General features: G+C 42.6%; 1 protein-coding gene across 9 annotated transcripts in view; it reads right to left on the reverse strand.

The window, feature by feature from the left end:
* Positions 1-3,556: 3,556 nt before the first annotated feature.
* Positions 3,557-18,825, reverse strand: part of LDB1 (LIM domain binding 1) — a 363,831-nt gene continuing 348,562 nt past the window's right edge. For 7 of the 9 annotated variants that reach the window (XM_069239589.1, XM_069239587.1, XM_069239591.1 and 4 more), the window contains 2 exons: positions 13,535-13,683; positions 3,557-6,076 (listed from right to left, as the gene is read on the reverse strand). In XM_069239589.1, the coding sequence (XP_069095690.1) occupies positions 5,846-6,076; positions 13,535-13,683 (380 nt within the window). In that variant the 3' untranslated portion in view covers positions 3,557-5,845. The remainder of the gene's footprint in view (positions 6,077-13,534; positions 13,684-18,825) is intronic. The other 2 variants (XM_069239590.1, XM_069239588.1) reach the window with 1 other exon arrangement.

Here is an 18,825-nt window from a genome sequence, read left to right on the forward strand (position 1 = left end):
AGCCTTATGTCTTGATCCCCTTTTACAGGCGCTGATAAGTAAGGAACAAACTGGTTTTGTCAAAGGTAGACTTGCTTTTGACAACTCTAGAACATTCTTCAATGTACTCAGCAAAGTTCCCGCTCTCTAGTACTCCTTAGCAGCAATTTCCATAGATGTGGAGAAAGTGTTTGATTGGTTAGACTGGTCTTTTCTATTAAAAGCTTTAACCTGGCATGGTTTAGGGCCTCATTTCACTTCATTTATCTCTTTGCTTTATCAATCCCCAATGGCATTGATATTGGTGAATGGGAAATTGTCCATACTTTGTATTACGTCGAGGTGTTCGTCAAGGGTGTCCGCTCTCTCCACTCCTATTTATTCTAGCTCTGGAGCCCTTTCTATCCTGTATTAGAAATAAAATTTAAATTGAGGGTTTCCAATATGGTGAGAAACTTTTAAAATTAACGGCATATGCAGATGACATACTTTTATATATCTCAGATCCTGAACTCTCGATTCCATCTCTACTTCGGGAGATTGAAGATTTTTCTTTGATTTCAGGTTATGAGATAAATTCAGATAAAACTGAAATCCTTCCTCTAACAAAATTTTGTTTTAGATCATCGTTCGATATTACTTGCTTTCATTGGAATTCTTCCAAGATCAAATATTTAGGTATCTGTTTCACCTCCTCCATTAAAAAGTCAATTGAAGTAAATATCTCTGATGCTTTAGAGAAAGTTGATAGATCCCTTTTGTTATGGAATCCCTTATTTTAATCTTGGTTCGGTCGCCTTGACTATCAAAATGATGATTTCTCCTAACATTTTATATATCCTATCCATGATTCAGATTCCTCTACCTGTTACTTTTTTTTAAACAACTGGACTCCAGATTGTTTAAATTCCTTTGGAACAATAAGAAATCTAGAATTTTTCTTAGTCGCCTTCGTCATTCTAAGCAGGAGGAGGGAGCCAATTTTCCTGATTTCAGACTGTATCACAAATCCTTTTGTTTGCGTCAAGCTTCTAGATGGATCTCATTGTCAAGCTCTGTGTTTACTCCCTTATGGTTGGATATTGAATGTTGTTTTCTTCTACCCTCTTCTCCTTGTGAGGTGGTATCCTTTTCTTATAATATTTAGATTATCTCCTCCCCGCTTCTTCAACATACTTGTGCTCTTCTGCGTTCTCACTATTTACCTTCAACTGTCACTTACTCCTCTTTTCTGAATTCCCCTATTTGGCATAATCATCTCATCACTATAAAAAAAACCTTTATTTTGAAAATCCTGGAGACAAAGAAACATAGCGTGGGTCAAAGATTTATTTTCCAATGATACTCCACTTTCTTTTTCACAATTCCAACTTCTATTTCATTGTCCCAATTCATTTATGCCTAAATATCTTCTTATTATTAATATTATTCTTGATGTACTTTTTTCCTTGCCTTCCCTAACTTCCGCTTCGGAATTACCCCTTTCTTTGTCCTCCTTTCTTACCTCATTTCCTAAGGCATCAAATATTTATACATTTTTTCATTCTCCTGTTTTGACACGACCTAAATCTAAAATTGAATCTCAATGGGAATTGGATTTGGGATATACCTGGACTGTTTCCTTCTGGAATAAGATATGGCATCGATCTTATAAAATATCTAGATCAGCTTCTACCACACAGTCACTTTTCTTTCTTTACCACAGACTTTATTTTACCCCTTCTACTATAGTTACATTTTCTGTATCCTCAACTTCTAACTGTTGGTCCTGCGATAACCCAAGGAGAGACCTCATGCATATCCTCTTTGAATGTCCTCCCAATGTCTCTTTCTGGAGAAAAGTTTGGCGTCAGCTTACCTCCATTTTTCATTTACGATCCCAATTATCTCATTCAGTGCTTTTTCTAGGTAGCCTCTCTGCTGACATTGTTTCAGATGATGATAATTTAAAGCTGTTGGATCTCATGTTAGCTTTAGCCTTTCAGCAAATTACTCTTAATTGGAAAAATTCATCCAACATTTCCTATAAGGCTTGGTGTTATAGATATTGCGTTTACCTCTTTATGCTGCACCTCCATAAATAGAGAGCTGTTTTGGTTACCTTTGAGTGATTATCTCAATGTTGTTGCTTGCAATTCTACGAAATGTACATTATTTGAGAATTTTAAACCACCATAAATTGTTTGTTTTTCTCTGTTCTTGATTTAATTTAATTTTGGCTCAACGTTATGCTTTACTGAGTATCACTGTTTTTAGCTTTTTAATACCCATTGTATCTTGCTTATTTTCATTGGTCTTGTTCCATTTTTATTGTTTTCCCCCTTTTTACACTTTAAAATGTTAAACAGCTTTTACAATTCCTTTCAAAATTATATAATTATCATTTTGACAGATATCTTGTATTGTTATTATGAGACCCATATATATTTTGATTTTAATAAAGCTGATTTACCTTAAAACATTTCATGCCAAAGCTTTCCACACAAGATACTATGCAACGGTTCCAAACAGAGGTATGTTTTAGTGAGGAGCTGTGGTCTAGGGAACACTTGCAAGCTAGTAAGGAGACATGGGACTAATTAACGCATGAACTGCTCTACAAAATGGACAATCTGGGTTTAAATTTCCTAGTAACATGCAGTATTCTTTCACATATTAAAATAGATACTCACAGAATTACATCAAATCATAGTCCTCTGATGACTGCAATTCAACCACTAGATTATAAAAGGCATAGGCAGCCACTGTTAGGAGATAATGCATTTTAAGAACACATAGCACGGGCAATACCTAGACCACAATATGAATTCTGCTCTCACCGCTGTCATGTGGAAGCAAGTCAGAAGTTACACCAGCACGAAAAATCAAAGTCAACAAAGCAAGTTTATACAATTTAGTAAACAAATACTTGTGCTAGAAACTGAACATATTAATGTAATTATAGTCAAAGGATCATCTATTAGAGAAATATGCATAAAAATACTGAACCCTCATGTGCATTCAGGAACATAGTTAAGAAAAAGATTACATTATTATATCTGCATAACTGTGCTTGTATGTGTGGCTACAGTGAATCAGTTGGTCGTATGTTACTGTATAAGGTCAAAGATAAGGTCTCTACTAATGTTGTTAAGCAAATAAGGGTGGATGATGGCCAGCTGATAGGTAGTACAAAACAAATTATACATCAATGTAATAACTTCTATTAAAATCTGTATAGCAATGCGGAACAATATAGGGCTGAGGAAATGGATACAGACCTAGGTGGGATATCACCGGGTGCTTTACCATTGAAAGATTCTGCTGATTTTTTTTTTTTTTTTTTTTAACTGTTGAGGAAGGGATGAGGGCCATAAATAACCTGTCTGTTCAGTGTGTATGACGACACACTCACCCTTCTTTGTGTTGATATAGTTAGGATATCTGGCTTCCAAAGCTTGCAGAGCAGCTCTTTTCACTGGTTTATGTAAAGTGATTGGCTTCCAAAGCTGGAGGAGTGGCTATGTGTGCTGATTTATTTAGGGTGCTTGGCTTCCAACGCTGGAGGAGCAGCATTAATGATTCAAGGAGAACAACATGAAAATGAAAACTCATTTTATTGGTACCGTACATGACTCAAATGGCACAGACTATGCAAATGAAAACTCCTTTGAGTAACTCCAATGTTGGCAGAGTCTACAAGGTGATTGGACGGGGGTGGGGTCTACACGTCACCATTTCACATAGAGAAAGAGACCAAGAGTATTTAAAAAGAAATATGATTAAAATCGTACCTTCAAATAACAAAAATATATACATGTACATATATATATTGTACAGGCCCAGGGGTTCTCAAACTCCTGACTTGCCCATGAACAATAAAAAAGTGAAAGGTGGGTGACCTTCTTAGAGGCCACTGAGAATTTGGCTGCAACAGGTTTAAGTCCCAGGACCAGCTTAGCAACATGAAAATGGCACAAAATCTGGCGACAATAGCTGCTCCCCGCCCCATCCATTCCCTGTGCCTTTTTATTTTAAATTTGCATGAGCCCCAGAGGGAGGAAAGTAATAGCTGTTCTTTCATTTATTTCCCCCAAACACCTAAGGATGCATTGCTTCTAACGATAACACAATAAGACCAGCATTACACACTGCTTCTACCGGGCATATATTCACAAGCGGGGGCTACACAAACCAAAGAGGAACAGGATTAGGGGGTGTGGGAAGAGAACAAGCACAAAAGCTTACATTTAGGGAAAGAAGAGAAAATTACTTATAAAATGTGTTTCTGTGTCTTGCTTGAAGGTTTAAAAAGCAACTTTGCAAAGTCTCTTCTTGGTTTGAAGCTTTCAGATCTGTATAAAACAAGACCCACCCCCAGAGATATAGAACAAGCCAGTACAAAATCAGGACAGTGACCTTATTTTTTTAACTTACTTTTTTAATAATAATAATAATATTTAAAAACAAGAACAATAATGTCAAAGGGAGGTACTGAGAAGCTGGGACCGCAATAAACCAAGGGCCACTGTGAGAAAAGGAGATGGGTATTTCTGCCTTGCAAGGCTATCAATGTGCAGCAGAGAGCAGCTAAAAAGGGTGCGTGCCTGTTGGGTGGATGTGTGGAGTGAGGGAGAGGATGACAACCTCTTAAAAACATGGTACAAAAGAAGTTGGAAAACTATAGACAACTTCACATTAACACAGTTAATCTTGACCAATTCTGTTTTCAAAATGCCTCTTTACAAGAAGTTCATACATTTGGTTCATAAAGTGAAAACATAAGCATGGATATATTTTTTTCTCAATGATTTCACAAAACAGCTGACAAATGTTAAGTCATCGCCAGAAGGCTCCTGACTGCTATGGAGTATTTTCTACAGAAACTACAGAAACTACAGAAACCATTGTGCACATCAAATTAATGTTTAGCTTTAGATGGGAAGGATTCATAACATTTAGTCCCCAGTCATACTCCTCTGTCCAAAGGACCACTAGACAGAAACACTACACTCTTGCCAACCAAGCATCCTTCATTTCTGGTGTTAAACGTTTAACATACATGGCATCTTAAAACATGCATGCATATAAAATCTATGTCTCAGGAATTTGAAAGGGATGAATTTATACTCGTCTGACATGAAAAAAGGACTGTACTGACGGGAATACTATTCCTCTTCTGCATTCCTTGAGACAGTGGAGATGTTTATTCTACCAGACACAGGGACACCACTAGAAGGCTCTGTCTTAAGTAAAAGGCAAGTCCCTCGATGCGCCTCCTCGCATCTACCGGTTACTGGATATTTCCTAATAGTGGTCAGTATCAAATAATATCCACTTATACAAGAACAAAAACATTTATGTAGACATAAAAAGACAAACAAAAGAAATGTTCTGTATGGGAAAGATTTCTTCCTCTCTCTAGCTCTGCTTCAAACACTGGAAACACCAAAATTGAAGGAACAACGTACGGCTCACCGAAAAATAATAATTAAGACAAACTATTAGTTTGCAAACATGGAACGGCAGGGTGCTAATCTGGGTAAAGGGGACACTTCTGGAGGGGTAGGTTTTGTGCAAGGATAATCTGGAGGATTCCCAACAGTGCCTCCACTGTGACACGGGGTAAAGCTCCTGCCACACAAAGAAAATCGCTCTGTGTCAGTTTCTTTGACAAGCCTTGCATCTGGCTAAAGATAGCCTAATCTCCAAGCTCACCTGCAGCCCTGAATCCCACAGTACCTCTCACCTTCCTCTATCAGGTTTGCAGTTTTATTTGCAGTCGGTTTGTTTTAATTTACAGGTAGATACGTTACGACTTTTCAGAGTCTCCCCCCACCCTATTTCTTTCCCCAATCTCAACAAATTCTCCTAAATGGCCTGATTTTTACTGTGACGCCTGTGAAGTTGGGTTCTCTGACTTGCTTTCTTGGCTTGAGGGTGGTTTGCTGTTCCATGGGCTGTTGGCACCCAGGGCGGGTGAATTGTTGAAGCTGTCTTCATCGTCAATGCCATTGGCAGCGTCAAACTGTGTGTTCTCCAGTCGTGTGATCAGCCTCTCGTCTTCATCACCAAATTCACCTCCCATGAGGGTTGGTTCTCCCACCACCATTACATCCTGAAAGGGAAGAGGTCCCGAAACATAATCAAGGCAAAGGTGTGTCCCTCCTTAACTTCCCACAATGCAGACTACTATCCCATAAGCCTGTCACTTATTTGCTTTTACAGTAAATGATGTAATCAACATACTTACATGCAGAGCTTCTGAGTTACTCAACTCTGCAACCAGACCAAGGGCAAATGTGGCATACGCTAACCAACTGGATTATCCAGCTAACTTAGAATAGGGAAACCAGTAGTTTTAATATTAATGTGCAATTTTTTTTGGTTACTGCAACAATATTATAACTCACTTTTAGAAATAATACAAATATTACCCGACTACACAACTGGCATGTAATAAAATGATTCACTCCAATACTGAAAATGGTTTGCTATACGTGCAGGGATTCCTTAGGTCTATTGTGTCCGCAGAGTGTGAACAAGGGTGACAGTATGTGCATAAAATGCCACAAGCAATTACATGTACGAAACAAGAGAAGTAAGAATTCTCTTCATTGCTCATTCACCGAGTATATTAATACTGTTTTGCTACTTAAGGTACATCAAGATGGATCAAAGCCTGATTTTTCATGAAAAATAACCCAAGGCACAGACTCTGAAGGCAGTCATATTTTTTGCAGGCTAACAGACCTGGCTGTATGGAATCTATGTTCCAACTTTAGCCAACCTCATCAAGGTGTATATTGAGTTGAAAAAACTGCTAGCCACCAATGCAATGCCTGTGCTGAGAGGTGCTGGACTACGACTGAACTAAGGAGCACATTTACCCTAATGAAATACCATTTTCCAAATAGCAGTCTGCACAGACAGGTAACGTTCAGAGAATGTATTAGCTGGAAGTGAAGAGTATCTACCAGGAGAGGGAATCAGACTTTCTTAGCACCTATTCCTCGATGCAGTAATAAGTTGCAGAACATTGTGGCCAAACAAACAGTTGTCAATGACGTGTTTTGCATTAAGTATGGTATTTTGTTGCTATGTGCTATGTCAGTGTTTATTCTGGACAGGCAGTGTGTTGGGAGTCGTGCTGCCTAGTAAAGGTGGTGCTCGCGAAAAGGAGGACGCAGACTCCAGGAGGACTGAAACCACTGTTCTGCACGGAATCGAGAGGTAGACCAGAGAATGTTCAAGTGGAAGGTGAATTAAGACTGAGAATCCATGCACGCCAGGATTTAGGCAGGTGATACTCAATAGTGCAATGGAATGGCTTCTACACAATTCATGCAGGGTGCGTGAGCAGAGATATTGCTCCTGAAGCTTCTAAAAAATGTAATCTTACTTGGAGCACTATGTTGCTATTTGGGAAGTAGTAGTAGTTACTAATGCCTATCCCTGGGTTGTCCAGCAATAAATGGCGATTAACTATCACAGTAAATAAAATAAACAAATAAAGATAGCAGTGAGCTCTATATGCCACTGAGACACAAGGAAAGAGCAACGCTTAGCAAACTAGCTCAGTTTGTGAGAACCAGAGTTTAGCCTACAGGACAGGACGGGGTTCAACAACCAGGACCCACTCACAGAGACTCCGAACAAGCTGCACTGAGCAGTCAGGAAGACTATAGGCATGTTTCAGAATACTTCAACCATGAGAGGCCCTAAAGTGGCACAGAACCAAAATCAGACAAAAAAGCTCATCAGATAAAGCTCCAGTCTAATCAAGGTGTGGCATCCAAGCAAGAGCCTGACAGTAAGGCCAGAGGGTTGTGCAGGAGAAGTTTTGCAAAGTCGCAGGGGGGTTGTGCCTAATAGTGTCCGCTAATGAGACTGCTTCTGCGCACACTGTAACTTGAAGCTGGAAATAGAGTAGTGAACACAATTGTTCACTGCGTGGTTGGTCTACTTTTTAGCATGACCTCCAGGTTAAAATATCCAAAATGGAAAGAGTGCATCACCGAAAACTCACAGAACTGTTGTTTGTCTAGGAAAAAAGACCATGCCAGAAAGTCTTTCAGAATCTTTAAATGATACGCATCGCCTTTACCACACATGCCCTTTACCACACAGTTTTTACCATGCAAGTAAGTACAGCAAATAGGTTTTTACCTTTACCAAGCATGCATTACCACACAGGTAAGTATTTTATTTTTAAATAACATTTAATGTTTTTTTTTTTTTTTAAGGAGATAACGGTGTGGTTTAGAGGTAAAGGGAGGGAAAGGTAATTTTAGGGTTTTAAGGGAAGGTAGTGATAAAGAGAGTTAAGGATAATTAAAAGGTTTAGGGGTGTGAAGAAGTAAAGGGAGGGAAGGGTAAATTTAGGGTTCAAGAAAGGAAGAGTTAAAGGGAGGTTAAGAGTAAAAAGGAAAGGGGCTCCCCCCTCTCTCATATATATACTCAAAAATATATCTACTCAAAAATGTGTGGTAAAGGTCCATAATGTATTGTAACCTATTGTACAGGTCAACAAGTTGTAATACATTTGTGGTAAAGGCAAGCATCAAAACATCTCATACTTTTAATAACAATTACCGAATATTATTAAGCAGATTCTCACTGGTACACAGAATCACAGGTGCAAAGTCCAAGTAGAAAAAGATCCTAGGCAACAGTAAGTACATGGGGAATACAAGAGGCCTGCAACCGAAGGTGGCTAGAGGGGCTGGCGTGACAAACAGCACCAAGGCCTGGGAATGCAGGGCGCCAGAGGGGACAATGAGCAGGAAGTGGCAAAACCCCTCCCCCACCTTCTGAGTGCGGGGGAGAGGGCGCAATGGTGGAAATGACGTCAAACCAGCAGGGCATTCTAGCCCTTTTAAGGAGGTGTGGGGGGGGTCAAGCACCCTTGCCCGGTCACTGTTCATTGATGGACGGGCTCCGATGTGAAGGCTTTCACAAAGGTTTCGAAATTCTAGTAACAGAATGCATCAGGGCAGGTGAAACCAAAAACCTTCCCTCAGCACTCCAACACCCACAGATAGTGCACAAGTAGATCCTCAAAGCAAAAGGATTAGTCAGGATATAAGTTCCACTTGGTGTAAAGAGGCCAGCTGGCTTGGTGATATCCCCCCCAATAGGGTTGGTACCCAAGATGGAGCACGGCCAATACAGGCAAATACACCATTTGTCATTTCCCGAAGGGGAGTCTGTTAATGATGGGATCAACTACCTAGATGATTTCCTATTCATAGGTGAACCAGAGGGGAGATGAGTGTGGGAACCTGAGTGTGGGAACCTGTTTAGCGCCTTCCAGAAAGTATTGGCCAAGTTGGTCTTGCCATATGGCCAGCTACCAAGATTGAATTCCTGGGGATAGAACTGGACTCCGTTGCTGGCTCATTGCACATTCCTGCAGACAATGTTCAGGATATCATGGGCAGGATCAGAGCGTGGATAGGGAAAGAAAAAACCACCCTGGGTGAATTGCAAGAACCAATAGGTAAATTGAACTTTGCTGGAAGGGTCATTCCAGCAGGGGGAGTGTTCACAGGATGGCTGACGCAGCTGACGAGAGAACTGCCAAAGAAGCACCACCATGTCAGGTTAAGCGTAGGGGAAACACAGGATCTCAGGACCTCTCTAGCCTTCCTGAAGGATTTCAATGGGGTGCTCATATGAAGGGAAGGTAGGTCTCGGACAGGGAACTAGCACTGCACACAGACGCAGCGGGCAGCCTGGGTTTTGGAGCAATCCTAGGGGGACAAGTGGTGCGCAAAGAGGTGGCCTGCAGATTGGACAGCAGCAGGGATAACTAAGAAAATATTATTCCTAAATTTGTTTCCCTTAATAGTAGCACTGACAACACGGCAGGCAAGGCTATGCAACATGAAACAGATCCTATGGTCGGATAAAAAGGGCCATTGTGCAAGCTATCAACACCGGGACAGACAAGTTTTCACAGGTTTTGAGGCTGTTGTGGAGATTGGTGAAGCAAAAACTGGCAGGTAATCTGGAGGTGAGGACAAGACACGTCCTGGGGATCAATATTGCTCAAGCAGATGCACTCTCCTGTTTCTAGATGGAAACATTCAGGGATCTGACACCCGGAGCGGAGCGAGTTATGACCCTCTTTCCAGATGAGCTTTGGTCCCTGGTGGATGTGACCTGTCCCAGCTGGCAGAGCAGCTTGGGCACCCAAGACTTTGCAGCCCGTAACTCTCAGCACTCTTTTTGTATGTGGCGTACCTTTGCAATCTTTCAGGGATGCACGGAGAACAGCTGGAGCTGCAGAGCAATTTGTGAGGTGGGCATTTGATCAGAACAAGACTAGATCCTGGGCTCAAACATACCTGGTAGCAATAGCCCAGTTCTCCAATTTGGCCAACGGGGAGCATCCCACCACCACTCACTACCTGAAGGGTTGGTGGTGTGGAGGGAGGGGGGAGGGGGAAGGAGGAAGGAGGAAGGAGGAAGGAGGACAAGGGGTGGCCCTATGAGTTCAACACCCTGGCACGCCTGCTACAGGTCCTGCCTGCAATGAGTAAAGATACCTCAGAAGTCACATTTAAGGCAGCCTTCATGTTAGATTTCTTTGTGACTTTCAGGGTAAGCAAGCTGGTGGCACCAACCAAAAAGGACACAGCAGTGGCCTGCCTCCAAGTGCGAAACATGCAGCTGGGTGCAGGGCATGTAGAAGTAACACTGGGGAGGTCCAAGACCAACCACGAAGCAAGGCGGGAGCTGGTAAAGCTGCAGTGCCTGTCAGACAATAACTTGTGCCCTGTACACTGGTTACTGGAGTACTGGGCAATCCTCCCACCCGGAGAAGGTCCGCTGAACAAGCACAAGGATGGGAAGTGCCTGAGCAGGCTTCAATTTCGGGCAGTACTAAAGCTGACACTCACAAAAGCAGGCTTGCCAGCAGCAGATTTTGTTACTCATTCCTTCCGCAGCAAGGTAGCAACAACAGCAGCAAGGATGGGGATTACAATGGACAGCATAAAAGTATAGGATGGTGGTGCTCAGCTGCCTACAAGCGCTACAGAAGAATCCCACAAGAAGAGGGGAGGCCTTAGCACATCTGTCCTCCACCCGCTCTACTCCTCCCCCCCCAGAGCCACACTGCAGCAAGCTGTCACCATTTGTCTTGGCTGGTGAGTGAACAACGATGGTGTGGATTGTGCTACACTCTTTCATTCAGAGAACCAAGGAAAGGTGGGCATTGAAATAGAAGCCAATCTCCCTAGGCCAGTACTTCCCTAAGGATGGGGTGCATCTCTCAGAAACGGGAACGAAAGTACTGACAGTAAAAATACAAACACCCAGGGAAAGGGAGAGCTGCCCAAAGATGTAAGTCCACATGCTGCATGGCAGTAAAGGAGTCAAATAAATGGAGGTTAAGGAGATTGAAAGGCACAGCCAACCACAACAGGTGGCAGACCTGGTACTTACCCTGGGATGCCTCACTGCAGGCTAAGGCGGTCGGAGGAAGGGAGAGGAGACACAGACCACACGAGTCGGCAGACCACACAGAGTAAGTGACGGTAGAGAGTTGGGCCTAAAAGGGGATTGTGAACTGCACCCACCCTGCAGGAATGGTGTGAAACCAGCCAGCCAATGGGAAGGCCGGGCAGAATTCAAAATTAACCCCCAGAGCATCCTAGCCATATTAAGAGGGGGATCAAGCAACCATGCCCGGTCATTGTTTGTTGTGGGACGGGCCCTGCTGTGCAGCAAAAACCCACGCTCCCACACCCAACAAAAGGTTTTTGCATGCAACAAGGCGGTAAAGAAGTTAAATAAAAATGAGCTTAAGGAGACAAAGGCCAAACCTGACCATGGCATGGTGGCAGACCGGGTACTTACTGTGGGATGCCTCACAGCAGGTTAAGGCGGTCAGAGAGGGGCAGGGGGAACTGAACATGGCACTTGCAGTTCAGCCCCACCAGTAGTCAGACCACACCGAATAAACGAAGGTAGCGAGTTGAGCCTAAAAAGTAATTGGAAAATACAACCACCCCACAGAGAGTGTGAAACTCCAGCTCAATGACTTCAGTTGTCAGCAATAAACTCCTGAGTGAAAGGTGAGGAAAGACTTTATGACAAAAAATCAATGTTCTTGTCTGATTGATTTATGACTTGATTTATGACCCGTACGTTTGATTTATAATTTGATTCCTGAACTGGTGGCAAGCTGGGCTGTTGTGATTTATGAAGATTTCGCCTCAAGGAGTAATCTGTGACTCATGACAGTCATAGTGGATAATGATCATTTTAGGAACAAGAGATGATTTATGACCCTCAATACAGTTAAAGCTGGTTACATATTGTGCAACATTGTGTGAATAAAGCTGCAGGCAAGTACTTCCAAACATGTTCAGCGTGTAGAGTTTCAATGTAGACTGGGAGTGGCGATATATGCCAAGTTTATGCCTTATGGCCTACAAAGGTGCTGTGAGATTCAATAGCGCGTATCATCATTTTGATGTTTAGAAATCTGGCTTTTACAACCAGCAGCTTTATCGATCGAGTTTCTTCAGGTTTGTAAACATTCTCAATGCGTGTGTTCTTGGAACATCCACCAGATGGCAGCATTAGCACGCCTGTATGTCTGAGAAGTAAGCGCCAGAAACCTTGACACCAATTTCTTAGGAAAACGAATGGTACGGGTTCAGCAGCTGACAAACATGGGACGGACCCAGCTTTAACCACGAGCGAAGTAAAGGTTCGGAGTAAAGGAGTAAAGGCTAACCTCGGGAACTGAAAGGGAAATGAATGGCAGGGGAAAGGTATAAGAAAATCATTTCTTAAACGGGTTACAGCAGTGTAGGTCATGCGTGATGCAGCAGTGATCCAGGGTCGCAAATGTAAAGACTAAGTACAAACACATTTTCCCATAGACATAGAATGGGTAAAACCCTTTGCTACATCTGGCCCTAGGCCAGGTAGCAGCGCTTTAATGCAAAGTGATTAACTATAAACTTTGTGCCTGAGTTTGGGTTTATTTCAGGAAAATTCAGGCAAATGTCCTTCACAAGAAAAAGATGCAGATCAAACTATGACGTGTGAAATGGGGCAAGTAGAATTCCACCTAAATTAAAAAAAAAAAAAAAAACATAGAAGCACAAAAGGCAGTTTTGCTAAGTTGCAGGGAGAGCTGGAGACTGAAGAAGTAAAGCTGTTCCCGCCCCAGCCCGGCCCGCCAGCTGGGTGTACCAGGCAGAGGCCTCTTTATTAATATTCTAAGACGACCACCGTCTCCAACTGTGCACTGCTCCGGTTTCTGTTTCCTTGCCCAGTGCACTCTGGGAGCTGTAGGACTGCTTCACTTAAATTCACCTCTTTCCACTAACAGACGAGTGAAAACAAGGATTTGCAAAAGCAAGGCCCAGGCCTGGAGCACCACGCACTTGATTATATGGCCTCATTCTACTCTGCGTGGCTTGCTTTCTGCCGGGGTAGGAGTCATGCAGTGTAAATTGCGTATGCCAAGCCCCTGCCTGCCTCGGACTTCACGCTTGCATGTGTCGGGACGGCGAAGGGTGCGTAGAAAGTATCAAACTTGGATGCTTACAGGTACCTGACTGGAGAGGGCAAAGGTACTGGCAGGGCTCTTCTTCTTGCTGTTGCTGTTGTTTGTGTTCCCCCCTCCAGAGCTCATGGTGCTGCCCCCAGACATCTTCCTTTTCCGGCGTTTGCTGGGCGCCTGTCGGGCCGGCTCCGCTGTCGGGAAGAAGAGAGAAGGATTATCATCAGTGAGCTGAGCAAAATGGAGCTGATTTGGTTGCCTCGGCACAAGAGCCAAGCACTGAATGGGACCCTGGCACACCCAAGCACCCTCTCACCCCCTAAAGATGCCTCCAGGGCAGGCTGGAGGGTCACGGGCAGCGCAGTACCGGGGGGTTTGCACTGCCGAGTCCCATGTGGCGGGTGATCTGTGGATAAAAGGAGGACTTCAGTTTCCAGGGGTGTCTACCTTGCCGGCTGCCTTTTTAGCAGCACGCAACATGCACAAAAGCAAAAACCTTTGAAACCAAGTCGGATCATTCATTATATAGCTTGGTAAGACTGAAAACCAGGAAATAACTAAAACTCAAGTAAATGTACCACGCAACAGCCCTCTGGCTGTCTATAAAAGACGACTACTCTCAAATCACCCTCTGGTTACGGATGTCATGATTTCTTAGCAAAGACAAGTATCAACTGTTGATAACAATGTGGTGAATACATGGGGAAATTAAACATAGATGAGGGGAAGGCTAAAAGTCAATATATCCATGAAAAATGATAAGAACACTCCAGGACAAAACTAACAAATAACTTCATGAAAATGGTAGTGAATGCCTTGAACACAATCTCAGCAAAAGTGGTAGAGACAAAAGGAAAATGTTAATCTGTTTTTGGTATGTAGTGCTGTAGATTCACATGCTCTGCATACATCAGCCATCAAGTATTAGGTCAGGAAGGTTGCAAGTTCTTTTTGTTCGAAAAGTATTATGAGTCACAAGGTATGGCGACTCTTCTTCTTGTTGGCAATGCGCATGGTCCTCGATTCCATCTTCAGATTGCTTTCCCGCAGGTGGTGATGTATGGAGTCTAGTGTAAAGATAAGCAAGTGAAATAACCATGCATGAGAATCCACAGCACTACATGCCACAAACAGATGCGCACCAGGTAAGTAAAATTTTTCGTTGGATGGCATGTGTGACTGTAGATACACATGTTCTGCATAGACTGTAAAGCAAGCTTTGAAAACAATTGAGTACCCAGCACTGCCTGACCTACTTTGGCTTGTTGGCGTGCTAAAACATTCACACAACAGAGTATAGGGAAAGTTTGTGGTCTTGACCATGTAGCTGCCCTGCAAATGTCAGCTATAGGTATGTTTCCTGGAAATGCCATAGATGCACCCTTTTTATGTATTGAACGTGCTCTAATAGGTAGCGGCCTCTTAGCTTTTGCATAAGAAGTCTGGATGCATTTATCAATCCATCTTCCTATGCTGGATTCAGTAATAGAGTTACCTTTATGTGGTTGTGAAAAAGCAACAAAAAGTTGTTTTCTCTCTCTTAGTGTTTTAGTTCTATCAATATAGAACATGAGTGCTCTTTTCACATCTAAAAAGTGTAGGGTGCTTCCAGCAACTGATTCAGGTTGTGAGGAAAAAAAAAAAAACACATGAAACTCAATAGTTTGATTGAGATGGAAATGAGATACCACCTTTGGTAGAAATTTTGGGTTAGTGCGAAGACCCACTTTATCTTCATGTAGTTGGAAAAAATGGATCTTGTAATGCTAATGCAGGAGCTCACTTACACGACTCAGTGAAGTGATTGCAACTAAGGCGGCTACTTTTCACGAAAGAAACTGCAGACATCATGAATGTAGTGGTTCAAAAGGTGGTCCCGTAAGTCTAGTAAGTACTATATGATGATTCCAAGAAGGTACTGGAGTTAATCTTGGTGGTATCACTCTTTTTAGCCCTTCCATAAACGCCTTTATGACAGGGATTTTTAAAAAGAGAATAATGTTGTCCATTTTGAAGTTAAGCAGCTATGGCTGCTAAACGCAATCTTATAGAGGTGTATGCCAAGTTTGCTTTTTGCAAATGGAGAAGATACAAAATGAAAATGTCACTTACCCAGTGTACATCTGTTCGTGGCATCAGTCGCTGAAGATTCACATGTTGTGCATAGCCCGCCATCTGGTGTTGGGTCGGAGTGTTACAAGTTGTTTTTCTTCGAAGAAGTCTTTCGAGTCACGGGACCGAGTGACTCCTCCTTTTGCCTCCATTGCGCATGGGCGTCGACTCCATCTTCGATTGTTTTCCCCGCAGAGGGTGAGGTAGGAGTTGTGTTGTAGTAATAGTGCCCATGCAATGGAGTGACTAAGTATGTACCTATTTAAGGTTTAAATAATATATTTACAAATGTACAAAGCTTAAGCTAACTTCCGAACTGCTACAGGCTCCCGGGGAGGCGGGTGGGCACATGTGAATCTTCAGCGACTGATGCCACGAACAGATGTACACTGGGTAAGTGACATTTTCAGTTCGATGGCATCTGTCGCTGTAGATACACATGTTGTGCATAGACTAGTAAGCAGTTATCTCCCCAAAAGCGGTGGCTCAGCCTGTAGGAGTGGAAGTAGTTTGAAATAAGGTTCTTAACACGGCTTGACCTACTGTGGCTTGTTGTGCGGATAGCACATCTACACAGTAGTGCTTGGTGAACGTGTGAGGCGTAGACCATGTGGCTGCCTTACATATTTCGTGCATTGGAATATTTCCTAGAAAGGCCATGGTGGCACCTTTCTTTCTAGTTGAGTGTGCCTTTGGTGTAATGGGCAGCTGTCGTTTTGCTTTAAGGTAGCAGATTTGGATGCACTTAACTATCCATCTGGCTATACCTTGTTTTGATATTGGTTTTCCTGCATGAGGTTTTTGGAATGCAATAAATAGCTGTTTAGTTTTTCTGATGTTCTTTGTTCTGTCAATGTAGTACATTAATGCTCTTTTGACATCTAATGTATGTAGTGCTCTCTCAGCTACGGAATCTGGCTGTGGGAAGAATACTGGTAGTTCTACCGTTTGATTTAGGTGGAATGGTGAAATAACATTCGGTAAAAATTTAGGATTAGTCCTTAGGACTACCTTATTTTTATGTAGTTGGATAAAAGGTTCTTGTATTGTAAACACCTGAATTTCACTTACTCTTCTTAGAGATGTGATGGCGATGAGAAATGCAACTTTCCAGGTTAGGAATTGTATTTCGCAAGAATGCATAGGTTCAAAGGGTGGACCCATGAGTCTTGTTAAGACAATGTTGAGGTTCCATGAAGGAACGGGTGGTGTCCTTGGTGGTATAATTCTTCTGAGGCCTTCCATAAACGCTTTAATGACAGGTATCCTAAATAGTGAAGTTGAATGGGTCATCTGCGGGTATGCAGATATTGCTGCGAGGTGTATTTTAATGGAAGAGAAGGCCAGGTTCGATTTTTGTAAGTGTAGTAAGTAGCCCACTACATCCTTTGGAGATGCGTGTAAAGGTTGAATTTGATTCTGATGGCAGTAGCAAACAAACCTTTTCCATTTGCTCGCGTAGCAATGTCTAGTGGATGGTCTTCTAGCTTGCTTTATGACTTCCATACATTCTTGAGTGAGGTTTAAGTGTCCGAATTCTATGATTTCAGGAGCCAGATTGCTAGATTCAGCGATGCTGGGTTTGGATGCCTGATCTGTTGTTTGTGTTGTGTTAGCAGATCTGGCCTGTTGGGCAACTTGACATGGGGTACTACTGATAGGTCTAGCAGTGTTGTGTACCAAGGTTGCCTTGCCCATGTTGGTGCTATCAGTATGAGTTTGAGTTTGTTTTGACTCAATTTGTTTACTAGATATGGAAGGAGAGGGAGAGGGGGAAAAGCGTACGCAAATATCCCTGACCAATCATCCATAGGGCATTGCCTTGAGACTGCCTGTGTGGGTATCTGGATGCGAAGTTTTGGCATTTTGCGTTCTCCTTTGTTGCAAATAAGTCTATTTGAGGTGTTCCCCAAATTTTGAAGTAAGTGTTTAGAATTTGGGGGTGAATTTCCCATTCGTGGACCTGTTGGTGATCTCGAGAGAGATTGTCTGCAAGTTGATTCTGTATCCCTGGAATAAACTGTGCTATTAGGCGAACGTGGTTGTGAATTGCCCATCGCCATATTTTTTGTGCTAGAAGGCTCAGCTGCGTTGAGTGTGTACCCCGTTTGTTTAGATAATACATTGTTGTCATGTTGTCTGTTTTGACAAGAATGTACTTGTGAGTTATGATTGGTTGGAATACTTTTAGTGCTTGAAAGACTGCTAGCAGTTCCAGGTGATTTATGTGCAGTTTTGTTTGATGTACGTCCCATTGTCCTTGTATGCTGTGTTGATCGAGGTGTGCTCCCCACCCCGTCATGGAAGCATCTGTCGTTATTACGTATTGTGGCACTGGGTCTTGGAAAGGCCGCCCTTTGTTTAAATTTATACTGTTCCACCATAGAAGCGAGAGGTATGTTTGGCGGTCTATTAACACCAGATCTAGAAGGTGACCCTGTGCTTGTGACCATTGTGATGCTAGGCACTGTTGTAAGGGCCTCATGTGCAGTCTTGCGTTCGGGACAATGGCTATGCATGAGGACATCATGCCTAGGAGTTGTAATATCATTTTTGCTTGTATTCTCTGTGTTGGGTACATGCGTTGTATAATCTTGTTGAAATTTTGAATTCTCTGTGGACTTGGAGGGGCTAATCCTTTTGTTGTGTCTATTATGGCTCCTAAGTATTGTTGTACTTTGCACGGCAGAATGTGTGATTTTGCATAGTTGATGGTGAAACCGAGTTTGTAGAGGTTTTGGATGACCTGATTTGTGTGGTGTGAGCACTTTGTCAGTGAGTTGGTCTTGATTAGCCAGTCGTCTAGATACGGGAATACGTGTATCTGCTGCCTTCTGATGTGTGCAGCCACTACTGCTAGACATTTTGTAAAGACTCTTGGTGCGGTTGTTAAACCGAACGGCAATACTTTGAATTGGTAATGTATTCCTTTGAATACAAACCTGAGGTATTTCCTGTGCGACTGATGTATTGGTATGTGGAAATACGCGTCTTTGAGATCTAAGGTTGTCATGTAGTCTTGTTGCTTTAGCAATGGTAACACCTCTTGTAGTGTGACCATGTGAAAGCGTTCTGATTTGATGTAGGTGTTTAGTGTTCTGAGGTCTAGGATTGGTCTCAGTGTTTTGTCCATTTTTGGTATTAGGAAGTACAGTGAATAAACTCCTGTGTTTATTTGTGATTCTGGTACTAGTTATTGCGTTCTTTTGCAATAATGCTTGAAC

Source organism: Pleurodeles waltl, chromosome 6 (assembly GCF_031143425.1).
Source record: "Pleurodeles waltl isolate 20211129_DDA chromosome 6, aPleWal1.hap1.20221129, whole genome shotgun sequence".
Lineage (NCBI taxonomy): Eukaryota > Metazoa > Chordata > Amphibia > Caudata > Salamandridae > Pleurodeles > Pleurodeles waltl.